Here is a 13,459-nt window from a genome sequence, read left to right on the forward strand (position 1 = left end):
CACAAGAGATTCTGTTTATAGAAAATGTTCACAAGAGGCAAATCCAGAGGCAGAAAATAGATTAGTAGTTGCCAGGGGCTGGGGGAAGAGGGTAATAGCGAGTGACTGCTAATGGGTACAAGGGTTCTTTCTGGGTTGATGAAAAGTGTTCTAGACTTAGATACTGGTGACAGTTACACAACCTTGTGGATATACTAAAAAACACTGAAATGTACACTTAGAAGGGTGAATTTTATGATATGAGAATTGTATTTCAATTTTTAAAAAATGAACAAACTCTGGATGGGTTGGAAAGTCAAAGAGGAGTGTTGAGTGGAGGAAAGATATGATCTGATTTTTGTTTTAAGAAGGGTCATTGTAGTCTCTGTAGCATAATCTATTTTGTACAATAGTTACTTGAGTACAGTACGTGCCAATTTTCTCCAACAGTGAATTATATGTTTCCAAAGGGCAGGGCCTGAGCTATAATCATTTACATTCCAGAGCACTTGGTACAGTGTCTTGCACATAGCTGGTGCTCAGTAACTCTGGCTGAATTAAACCACAACCTTAGCAGTATGTTTAATTCACTTACCATTTTCTTCCCAACTTTTCATTTGTCATGTGTGTTAGGTCCTAGCATATGGGATCTGCTCCTTCCTCATTTCCATAGTTTACATCCAACATCCAAGCAGCCTGTCATCCAACCACTGCAATAATCTCCATAAGCTAACCTCCAACCTCCTCTCACACCAAGACACTCTATTACCAGAAGCAAGAACTATCCTTCTCATCCTAGCATTTTGACGCTATTTTCCTTTCAGGAACCTACAAGGGCTTCCTACTCTGTGACATGCGAGACATTTCACCTACTATCTCCCCTCCCCCAGCCACAGCCATCTCTCCATATACCAAACCATAATGTATTTGCTCCATCAGAACAAACTTATTTGAAACTCTCTGCACAAAACCTATTCCTGTCTCTGATCTGTCTGACAGGCTGTTCTTCCCAAATGGAAAGCTTTTCGATAAACTTTTTTTTTTTTTACATCAAATCTGTGTCCCATCTCTAGCCTCGCCTCTTCTATGAATCGCCTTAAAGATTTGACATTAGAATTTTGTCTCACCATTCACTGAAAGGACTCTCTACCTGCTTACATACTTTAAACTGAATGAGCATCCTGACACATTCTTGTGTTTGTCCTAAACCACCATAACTGAACACCGAGAAAAGATTATTACAACAATGTGTGTGTAAGAAAAAAAGTGAGTCTTTCCTACATGGCTTAGACTATAAGATATTTAAGGGCACAGATTACATCTGTTCCTTTCTTTGTCATCTCTATTTTAGTGCCCTTCTACTTATAGCAAACTATGAAAACTCCCTTCCCCTATCTCAAGTGAAATCAAGTGAGGGATTCACAAATTAACTGCCTAAGATTCTTCTCTCAGGACTCTGGGCAGAAGTTTGTCTACCTACCTCATCTTTGCTGGTATACTCTACTATTTCTGTGCACAGGTTGCTGCATTTGATCGTTCCCAGGTTCTGCTGGTTGCTCTTCCGATTACAGGAATCTTTGTAGAGCATGTACGGGGTACCTGTCTCTGTCTGAGACTCAATGATGGCATACCAAAGCTGCTGAGCTTTTACAACTTTGCGGACACGACCCTGTTTCTCATAACTGAAAGGCAAAGCTAATATTATTTTAATATTCCCTAAGAAAATCTTTATTGCAGACAACTTGAAGACACTAAAATATAAAATTATGAAAATTCTTAAATGTTTACTATGTTTTGCTAAGACAGAAGGGGAACAAAAGGAATAGGATATTCATTTTACTGTGGCTAGAGAGACAAAGGAAAATCAGGCAGCTCTGGACCCATTAGAATATACCCAAATCCCACTAAATCAACAATACCCTTCATAAGGAATAGGAATAACACCTAAAGTAGTCAAATCTACTGTGCTATTATTTAATGAACTAGTGACATGTGTTCTAGCTGTTCTTGATTTCTGTGGGCAATATAAAGCATAACTTTTTAAATCAAATGTACTGTGAGACAAAGCAAAATAATAACCCTTTACCTTAATTTTTATAAGTATCAATTAAAAACCAAAGCACCTCTTTATAAGTCACAAAATTTTAAAGAAAGAAGATAGAAACCAAATTTTGGTGAAGATTTGGGTAGCAAATCTGACCAAAATAAAATTATTAATCACATTCTCTCCCGGATGTTTCTGAAGATTCCTAGAAACTGGCTAGGATGACGTTTTGAAATTTGAATCCCCCAAATAAAAGAAACACATGATTAAAAATTATTACTTCATATTTTTCCCATACCTTTCATATAGCTTCTCAAATTCCTCTCCCCAAACCTCATCCAGACCAGGACATTCATTTGGACACAACAAGGACCAGTCCTATAAAGGGAAGAACCCATAAGAGACTTGAAATAACCAACCGCACATACTCCATTAGGAACATGGCAAGGGATAGGGTGGCTTCCATAGACTCTCTTGGAAATCTGCTGTAGAAATAACCATTTTGGGCTCAGGCTCAAACATCTAGTTCTGCCTGTTTATACATGACCTTTAAGCATTTAGGTCAGATAGAATCTGCTTTAGAGAATAAAAACCCAAAAGGGCAGGAATGGCATCTCTTAAATTGCTTAAAATGCCTTCCATAGCATAACACATAGGTGGGCTCTTCCTAACCATGATTTGTTCTTATCAACAGGTACCTCTTTCTCACCTGATTAGTCTCCACTCGTTTCATGAAGAGATCTGGAATCCAAAGGGCAAAGAAAAGGTCCCTAGCACGCTGTTCTTCCTTTCCTGTGTTCTTCTTTAAATCCAGAAACTCAAAAATGTCTAAATGCCAAGGCTCCAGGTAAATAGCAAATGCCCCAGGTCGCTAAAGGCAAGTAAACCATCATTCTTTTCAGAATCAGAATGAAACAAAAAAACTTCATATTTTCCAAAGCAATTTTATAATATCACCTTTGATCTTCACAATTAAGGAAATAAATGAGATAATACAAATAAAGGTACTACAAATATAAGTAGTAATATTGTCCTTACAATTCTAGGAGTAAAAAAGAGCAATTGATAAGAACAAGATGAAATCACTAGTCCAAAGTGACACAATGAACTGCAGATGGAGCTTCCTTTCAGATGCCATACAACTCACTTGACCTTATAGGACAGGTATACAAAGCCCACAGGAAATCACTTTATCTTTGACAATAAGTTGTGCTCTTATTAAAGATCAAAAAAGTGATGTCTTATCAAGGTCTCCACAGATCGTTTTTAAAGTTCATCAAGGGAAATCCATAAACTAACAGTTGATTAGTGTGCCTACTTATCTGTTCAAGGCAAGCTCAAATTGCAACTATCTTGCTGTTAACACTGGGTAAACAATCCAATCCTCTCAACTTTACTTCTCCCTCTGTGAAATAGGCAGAGTTTTGTTTTTGTTTTTTAAAGAAAAAGCTACAAGACTATTACAACCCCTTTTCAAGGTTAGGTATTAATATTAAGTCACAACTTTAGAAATTCTTTGCCAATAAGCTGTCACATAAAGAAGCTGCCTAGGGGGAGCCTGGCTGGCTCAGTGGGTACAGCATGTGACTCTTGATCCTCAGAGTCATGAATTCAAGCCCCATACAGGGTGTGGAGCCTACTTAAAAAATAAAAAATATAAAATAAATAAATAAATAAATAAAAGCAAGCTGACTAGACCATTGGCTGCCTGGAGCCAGGGGAAAAGTCTGTATGCATGGGGGTGATGGGGTCATTAATCAAAGGTGCCTGCATAAACATTTTGGGGTAATGGGAAATGTTCTGTATCTTGATTGGTGTAGTGACAAGTATATATATTTGTCAAAATCCATCAAACTGTACACTTAAAGTGTGTATACATTTAAAGTAAGTAAATTATACCTCATTAAATTGATTTTAAAAGTGAAAAAAAGGATTAGAAATATATACAGTATATTAGGAATGTAGTTAGAAATATATATACAGTAAATCATCTTATTTGAAGCATACATGGTTATGATTTTTTTTTTTTAAAGATTTTATTTATTTATTTGAGAGAATGAGATAGAGAGAGAGCATGAGGGGGGGAGGGTCAGAGGGAGAAGCAGGCTCCCTGCTGAGCAGGGAGCCCGATGCGGGACTCGATCCCAGGACCCTGGGATCATGACCTAAGCCGAAGGCAGCCGCTTAACCAACTGAGCTACCCAGGCGCCCTAAAGATTTTTAGTTCTGATTTCCAGGACTTTCGAGTAACAGAACATACCTTGTTTCCACCTTGATCCACATATCGAGCTGTGTTGTTATACACTCTCAGCATTGGTACAAGGCCATTAGAATTGCCATTAGTCTGAAAGAGAGACCAAGAATAAAGGCATCTGGAGGAGAAAAGTGGGACTAAGCAAGGAAAAGAACAAAATGGCTCAACAAGTTACTCTCTCCCAGTCTATATAAAGTCTTATCTGCTCTCCATCTCTCCCTTTGCTTTGAAAACAGAATACCCAATATAAAATGAACAAAATGTTGTTTTTCTCTTATTGCTGTAATGTTGTTGTTACATCTCTAATTTACAGTGAGATACAACATTACAAGTCAAAAGAATCTGAAATCAGGGTAGCTAAATTCAAATTCCATACCCTCTGATGGACATTATATAGATCTACTTTGGGTAGTAAAAACACTACTACAGTGTCTTTTTCCCAAAAGAATTCAAGGCAACTTAACAGTAAGAATTATATACAACGGATAAATAAAGACAATAAAGATAAATGGAGATTCTCAACAATAAATGGATCCTAGAATGAAAGTAAGAAAATATAGACTCCTAAAACTAGAAGATACCTCATCAAATTTTAAAAATAATCCTTCTAACTCCAAAGCAAGCCTTTAAACGTCTAGAAAAATAAGTGAACAATAGCTCACCCTACTATTATGTGTAAGTGCTCCAAAACACTACATAATGGAATAATTTCCTTCTAGACTCTAACTTTATTTGATAGGGTTAGATATTTTCTTCACATTACAGGTGAGGAAACAAACTGAGAGATGTAAAATAACTTACGCTAGGCTGCATTACTGGTAAGTAGTAGAGATAGAATTTAAATCTAGGTCTTACCCAACATCCTTATCTTGACCCCCAATGAATAGTGAACTAGCAAAGGGCTAAACTTACATCATAAGGTGCCAATGTTTAAAGCATGAACCCTGGCTCTACCACATATTAAGTGATCTCTGGAAGTAACTTAATTTTCTATGCCTCAGTTTCCTCACTTGTAAAATGAAGCCGATATTGCCTATACTCACAAAGTTATTGTAAGGAGTGAAGTTCCTACTATGTGTAATGGTACCCACCTTCTATGGTTGTAGCAAGGATTAAATGAGAACTCAGGTAAAGCTTTTATAACAGACTTAGCATATAGTAAGCAATCAATAAATGATAGCTGCTATTAGTATTGCTAAGATAAATCTGAATTCCAAAATCTGAGCTAAAAAAATCCTACAGATCATCTAATCTAAACCAGAAGCTAGAAGTAGTGAAATGACTCACTCGAAGTCATGTATGACTAGCCAGCACTTATCAGAGACCCAGGTCTCCCAAGCCCCAGCATATGCCCTCTCAACCTGAATCCCTGTAGCCTACAATTTTTTAGTCATAAAAAAGAAGCTTACCCCAGCAATGTAGCTGCCAGTAGCTCGAATACAACTCACAGCAACACCAATTCCCCCAGCAGACTTGGAAATCAATGCACACTGCTTCAGAGTGTCATAAATGCCTTCAATACTATCATCTTTCATGCTCAGAAGGAAACAGCTATGGGGGAAGAAAAAGTCACAACTCAGCAAGGAAATGAAACAAAGCAGAGAAACAAAATTGACTATACACCCCCCAAACAGTAAGTTGGGCAAATAAAAGATTTGAAGTTTAAAAAACTCCTAGGTATTTTAAGGAAAAAAACCTTCTACTGGACATGACACAAGACACATCAACAAATCGTATTTTTTAAAATTTTTTATTGTTATGTTAATCACCATACATTACATCATTAGTTTTTGATGTAGTGTTCCATGATTCATTGTTTGTGTATAACACCCAGTGCTCCATGCAGAACGTGCAAATCGTATTATTTTAAAAACACCTCCTGCCTATCCTAGACGCTAGGCCTAGAAGGAAGTCTTTTTTTTTTTTCTAAGATTTTTATTTATTTATTTGACAGAGAGAGACACAGTGAGACAGGGAACACAAGCAGGGGAAGAGGGAGAAGCAGGCTTCCTGCCGAGCAGGGAGCCTGATGCGGGGCTCAATCCCAGGACCCTGGGATCATGACCTGAGCCGAAGGCAGACGCTTAACGACTGAGCCACCCAGGTGCCCCTAGAAGGAAGTCTTATAATAAAGTCTAAAATATTAATTTATGTGTTCATCAGACTGCAGATGTGCTTTATCCTATTTTCTCATGCAAATTCCTAAGCATACATAACTAATAGGTCTTCCCAACCTATTAGTAAGCCAAGTAAAATTAAACATTTATGAAATAAGAAACATCTATCCAATGTCAACCAATTCTTTGATAGGCCCTCCAAAATTTAGCTCCTTTACAGCCTTTTTGAAGACACCCCCCCACCACAATTTGTGATTTGGATCTCATCCTCCTCCCCACCTCAGGAACCTTACTTACTCTACCAATGATCCCTTCACTACCTTGAATATATATCCACTCAAACAGATTCTATCCATTAACTTTTTCTATTAAATATGCCAACATTGAGAAAGATACAGAGAATATGACATATACTTTGTACTTATCATCTACTTATATCTACACTACAGCTATAGTGTAATTACAATCCCATACCATATCCATGCATTTCTACCTTCTTCTGGCATTTATCATTTTTAAATTTCTGGTTACATATTTATTTATCCTTCTACAACTTGCTTTTTTTTTTTTTTTTTAAAGATTTTATTTATTTGAGAGAGAGAGAATGAGAAAGAGCGAGTACATGAGAGGGGGGAGGGTCAGAGGGAGAAGCAGACTCCCTGCCGAGCAGGGAGCCCGATGCGGGACTCGATCCAGGGACTCCAGGATCATGACCTGAGCCAAAGGCAGTCGCTTAACCAACTGAGCCACCCAGGCGCCCCATCTACAACTTGCTTTTAACTTAATATTGTGTTAGAGATTCTTTCCTACTGATACATGTCACTCTGATTGCTACAAATTGTTCCACTGTATGAATATGCCAATATATTTGTCCATTTGCCTGTGGATGGACATTTGGGTTATTTCCAATTTGTTTGGTATTCTAAACAATGTTGCTGTGGAAATTCTTAAACATATCTCCTGGTGCTTAGGTTGAAGGATTTCTATAGAATATAAACCCAGGAGGGGAATTCCTGGGTCAAAAGATACACGTATGTTCCACTTTACTAAAGATTCTCCGAAGTGGATGGATAAGTATACTCACCTAGCAACGTATGAGTTCCCTGTGTTCTACATTCTTAGCCACACTTGGTATTATCAGCCTTTTAATTTTTATCAGTCTGATAGGTATGAAATATCTCATTATGTTAACTTTCATTTTCCTAATTACTAAACTCTTATGTTTATTCGCCAGTCAAGTTTCTTCTGTGAATTATTTTTTATATCCTTTGCCCATGTTCCTATTTAGTTTTGTGTCTTGACACAATCCCTTGACAGTTAATATACACTGTCAATATCTTCTCTCAGTCTGGAACTTGTTTTTCCACTTCGTTTTTGGTTCACAGGAGTTTTTAATTTTAATGTAATCAATTTTCCCTTAATGTTGTTTTGTCTATTATGACTATTTTAAGAAATCCTTTACCACTCTGAGATCATACATATTCTCCTATTAGGATGTAGGTTGAGGGGCTCCTGGGTGGCTCAGTCGTTAAGCGTCTGCCTTCAGCTCAGGTCATGATCCCAGGGTCCTGGGATCGAGCCCCGCATCGGGCTCTCTGAGAGCAGGGAGTCTGCTTCTCCTTCTCCCACTCCCCCTGCTTGTGTTCCCTCTCTCGCTGTGTCTCTCTTTATCAAATAAATAAAATCTTAAAAAAAAAAAAAAGGTATAAGTTGAAGTATTAAGAGTCATGATGTCTACAGTTCACTTTCAAATGACTCAGACAAAAGAATTTTTTTTAATTTTAAAGATAAAAAAATATCTTTAATTTTAAAGATAAAAAAATATATGTGTGTATATATATATATGGCAAAATGGTAGTAATATTTTTATCTAGACAGAGGTAAGTAAGTGTATGGGCATTCACTATCTTTAAGCTTTTCTTTTTCTTTTTTTTAATTAAGATTTTATTTATTTATTTGACAGAGAGACAGCGAGAGAGGGAACACAAGCAGGGGGAGTGGGAGAGGGAGAAGCAGGTCTCCCGCGGAGCAGGGAGCCCGACACGGGGCTCGATCCCCATCATGACCTGAGCCGAAGGCAGACGCTTAAGGACTGAGCCACCCAGGCGCCCCTAAGCTTTTCTGAATATTTGAAATTCATAGTAAAAAGTAGGGAGAAAAATAGACATTTATCTATTTTCTCTAATGCTCTTCTAAAAGATTTTACTTTCATATTTAAATATTTTTCTTGGGGGCACCTGGGTGGCTCAGTCGTTAAGCGTCTGCCTTCAGCTCAGGTCATGATCCCAGGGTCCTGGGATCAAGCCCCACGTCAGGCTCCCTGCTTGACGGGAGGCCTGCTTCTCCCTCTCCCACTCCCCCTGCTTGTGTTCCTGCTCTCGCCAGCTCACTCTCTGTCAAATAAATAAATAAAATCTTTAAAATAAATAAATAAATAAAATTTCTTTCTTGAACATATTTCTCTATATGGAATGAAAAAGGGAAATCTAATTACCTTTCCTCCCCATAAGATAACCAACTTCCCTAGCACCGTTTCCCCCAGACGAACTGCAACGACACCTTCCCATATAAGCCTCAATCTCTTTCTGGGCTCTCTGTTATACTCCACCGGTTTATTTGTTTATCTCAGAGTAAATACCACACTGTCTTAATTACCATGGCATTACGGTAGTCTTGAAACCTGGTAGGACTTACTCTTCAAAACTTGCTATTGCAATTTATGTTAGTTTCCTGTGGCTGCCCTAACACATTACCACCAACCTGATGGCTTAAAACAGAAACTTATTCTCTCATAATTCCAGAGCCAGAAGTTCAATGTAAGTTCCACTGGGCCAGAATCAAGAACACTCCCTCCAGAGGCTCTAGGGGAAAACAGATCCCTGCCTCTTCCAGCCTCTAGTGGCTCCTCTGCTTGTAGCCACATCACTCCCATTTCTGCCTCCATCTTTACCTTGCCTCTTCTCTTCTGTATGTACCTTACTCCCTCAGCCTCTCTAAGGGTACTTCTGACTGGATTTAGGGCCCACCTGGATAATTCAGGCTAACCTCCCTATGTCGAGATCCTTTTTAATCATACTTTCAAAGACCATTTTTCCTTATAAATTAACATTTACAGGTTCCAAGGATTAGAACTGGTATCTTGAAAAGCCTAGTAAATTTTTCTTAGCCTTTTGCTCTTCTGCAATAATTTTGGAATGAGCATATTGACATTTTGACTGGATCCATAAGTTAACTTAGGAAAAACTGACATCTTTATAATATCAAATCCATTTATGATATAAAATCACTCTCCATTTGTTTTTTAATGTCCTTAAATGTTTTTTAATGTCCTGTTTTAGAATTTTCTCCTTAAAAGTCTTCCACATCTTTTATTAGATTTATTCCTGGGTACCTTCCAGTATTATAAATGATATATTTTAAAACTTAAATCTTCTAACAGCTAGAGATACTCCCTTTATTCGTATTGAAATTATATCCAGATACTTTGCTGAAATCTCTTTTTAATTCTGATAATTTATGTGTAGATGCTCTTGAATTTCCTATGTAAAAACCATACTATCTGTGAATCACTACAAGTTTTGTTCCCTCATTTACAATCCGTTTTTTTCTTATCTTATAATGCCGGCTCAAGCCTCCACTACAATGCGGAAAACAGAGGTGACAGAGATCTAAGTTTTTAGTGGATATCTCTTACCAAATTAAGAAAGTTATTTTCTGTATCTATTTTGTTAAATTTGTTTTATTATGAAAGAGTATTTGATGGTATAATATGTTAGTGCAATGGATTACATTAATGCAGTTTTTTATGTAGCGTATCCTTGAATTCCTGGATACACTAATGTTGCTAAGGGGTGTTTTTTTTTTAACATAATACTGGATTCTGTTTCACTGTTCCTTTTCTCAGAAAATGGCATCACCATTAATCCTGTTACTCTACCCATAAACTCAGGAACGTACCTTGACCCACATCCAAAACATCACCAAATTCTGTCAATTTTACCTCCTAAATAGCTCCTGAATCTGTCTACTCTCTCAATCTCTACTTCACTTCCCTAATCCAAACTACCACAATCTCTTGTATAGACTATTAAGAGTCCCATAATTAGTTTTTGGCATTTGTTTTTAAAACAATGTTAAGATGTAATTCACATACCATACAGTTCTCCATTTAAAGTGTATAATGAATGGCTTTTAGTATATTCAGAGAGTTGTGCAAACATCATCACAGTCAACTTAAAAATTTCATTATCAGCATTTGTTTCTCCAATTCATTTACCACACTGCAGCAGAGCTTTCCAGGACACAAATCTCATTTAATCAGAGCAGGAGTGATTCAATGTTCATTAAATTAATTTTTATGTGATTAACTGCCTTGTTTCTTCAGGTCAAGGTTTATTTCCCTAATCAAAACCATTTCAGGGGCGCCTGGGTGGCTCAGTCGTTAAGCGTCTGCCTTCGGCTCGGGTCATGATCCCAGGGTCCTGGGATCGAGCCCCGCATCGGGCTCCCTGCTCCGCGGGAAGCCTGCTTCTCCCTCTCTCACTCCCCCTGCTTGTGTTCCCTCTCTCGCTGTGTCTCTCTCTGTCAAATAAATAAAATCTTTAAAAAAAAAAAAAACATTTCAGAACATTAAAAACGACTGGAGATGACACATACCTAGAAAGCTGTGGGCGGTTGGTACCAGCATTGAAGAGAGTGGGAGAGGCATGGGTAAACCACTTCTCAGAAAGAAGGTTGTATGTTTCAATAGCAGCATCGATATCTTCTGCGTGAATCCCCACAGACACCCTCATCAACATATGTTGTGGTCTTTCTGCCACTAAAAACAAAAGGAGTTTCAAATGATGGGACATGTCAGAAAGACTAGGCTGAGACATGTACCTGAGTCAAAAAGGAACACCAAAAGACAATATAAAAAACTTCTACCAATAAGCGCCAACAATTATTCAAAAGCCAAACCTAAAGTTAAAAATGTTAGTGTTTAAATAGAAATGTTAAGGCTAATAGCTCAGAGCTCTATATTCAATATAATGAATAGAAAATAAAACAAACATGTTCATTTCTCACCTTTCCCATTGATCTTCAACAAATAGGATCGCTCCAGCGTCTAGAAAAACCAAAGCAACCAAAACACTTCCAGAGCACAGTTTTTAAAGACACAATGGATATATCTTTCACAATAAGGCAATCTATTTTTTTTTTTAAGATTTTATTTGAGAGAGAGAGACAGAGTGCGCGTGCGCAAGAGAACCAGACAGAGCAGGGAGGTAAGGGACAGAGGGAGAGTGAGAAGCAGGCTCCCCACTGAGCAGGAAGCCCGGACGCTGGGCTTGATCCCAGGACTCTGGGATCATGACCTGAGCCTGAAGGCAGACACTTAACCGACTGAGCCACCCAGGCGCCCCAAGGCATCTATTTAAATATTCTCAGTTTTTATATGATTTTAAATGAAAGGAATAGCATATTTACTCTTACTGGCTTCAATCTGGAACATTATCAGTTGGCTGTTTGTTTTGGAAAAGACTACATGAAAATTCCTGGAAAAAGCCAGCTCTGTATTAATATGTATAATGTTAATTGCAGAAGTTGTGGTATTCATCATCATCATCATCTTTATGGTTAACACTTATGAAGTGCTATTCTAAGGCTAGGCACTGATGTAAGCAACACAGACACACACACACACACTCACTCATTTAATTCTCAAGAGAATTTATTGTTGAAATTTTATTATTATCCCCATCCTAAAGATGAGGAAACCGAAGCAGAGAGATTAAGTAACTTGCTAATAAGAAATAGAGCAGAGACCTGAACTCAGACGGTCTGACAACAACACTCATGTTCTCAACCACTACACAATACTGTTTATCAACACAAAAGTACCTAAAAAAGCACTTTGCACATAGTAGGAATTCAATAAATAGTTGTTATATAAATAGAATAATATGGAATAATTCTAGCAAAGTATCTATATAATTCCTCAAGTAATCCACGGGTAGCATTTGGAAAATTCAAAAACTGCAAATGGATAAGCTATCTTTCCTTAATTCAAACAACCACCACCACCCTAACCTAATCCCCACCCCAGGTCCATCCCGACTCCCAAAACTTACTGCCTTTATAATCATATCATTAAAACATAAACAAAAAACCTGTATATCCTGATTTAAGGAGGAATTCCCACTTATTAAAGCCCATTATTTACCTTAAATCCAAAGTAGTTGTAAGAAAAATCTCGGTCATAGATAATGGCAGAGTTCAGGCGCTGAAAGAGGTTAAAGGGAAAAAAACCTACAATTAAGATAATTAGACTTATTTTCACAAAATCTGATATCTTTTAGCCCTGACTCCAGAACTAAAACTGACACAGGATACAAAAGAGATAACACTAAGTACTGTAGACTAGAAATTTATATCTAACATTAAGGAAAATAAAACAATATATCAATTGAATATCTTAATTAGGTTTAAAAACATGTATATTAAAAGACTAGAAGAGAACATGTAAATGTAAGCTGTATATAAGTAAAAATATTAATGTGATTTTCCAAACTTTCCCTGTTATTTTACAGTTCACCTCTAATTAAAAAAGGAAAGAACATGAGCACAAGAGGGACCATATTATCATCCTTTTTTTCTTTTTTTAAAGATTTTGTTTATTTATTTGACAGAGAGAGACACAGTGAGAGAGGGAACACAAGCAGGGGGAGTGTGATAGGGAGAAGCAGGCTTCCCACGGAGCAGGGAGCCAATGCGGTGCTCAATCCCAGGACCCTGGGATCATGACCTGAGCCGAAGGCAGACACTTAACGACTGAGCCACCCAGGCGCCCCTATCATCCTCAAACATGCTTTTAAACTACCTGTTAATCTAAAGGTATTGGTACCACATATTTACTAATACATATTTTTATTTTAAAATTAGCCCATTTTAGGGACGCCTTGGTGGCTCAGTTGGTTAAGCGTCTGCCTTCAGCTCAGGTTATGATCCCAGGGTCCTGGGATTGAGCCCCGCGTCAGGCTCCCCGCTCAGTGGGAGGCCTGCTTCTCCCTCTCCCTCTGCCTG

General features: G+C 37.8%; 1 protein-coding gene across 1 annotated transcript in view; it reads right to left on the reverse strand.

The window, feature by feature from the left end:
- The window catches only part of RRM1 (ribonucleotide reductase catalytic subunit M1), a 33,580-nt gene that overhangs the window by 11,279 nt on the left and 8,842 nt on the right, over positions 1 to 13,459 (reverse strand). The window contains exons 5-12 of the mRNA XM_034994980.1: positions 12,600 to 12,659; positions 11,462 to 11,501; positions 11,051 to 11,213; positions 5,687 to 5,828; positions 4,284 to 4,367; positions 2,733 to 2,894; positions 2,322 to 2,401; positions 1,460 to 1,661 (exon numbers count right to left, since the gene is read on the reverse strand). Of these exons, the coding sequence (XP_034850871.1) occupies positions 1,460 to 1,661; positions 2,322 to 2,401; positions 2,733 to 2,894; positions 4,284 to 4,367; positions 5,687 to 5,828; positions 11,051 to 11,213; positions 11,462 to 11,501; positions 12,600 to 12,659 (933 nt within the window). The remainder of the gene's footprint in view (positions 1 to 1,459; positions 1,662 to 2,321; positions 2,402 to 2,732; positions 2,895 to 4,283; positions 4,368 to 5,686; positions 5,829 to 11,050; positions 11,214 to 11,461; positions 11,502 to 12,599; positions 12,660 to 13,459) is intronic.

This window comes from Mirounga leonina, unplaced genomic scaffold (genome assembly GCF_011800145.1).
Source record: "Mirounga leonina isolate KUSES-001 unplaced genomic scaffold, KU_Mleo_1.0 Mir_92, whole genome shotgun sequence".
NCBI classification, from domain to species: Eukaryota; Metazoa; Chordata; class Mammalia; order Carnivora; family Phocidae; genus Mirounga; species Mirounga leonina.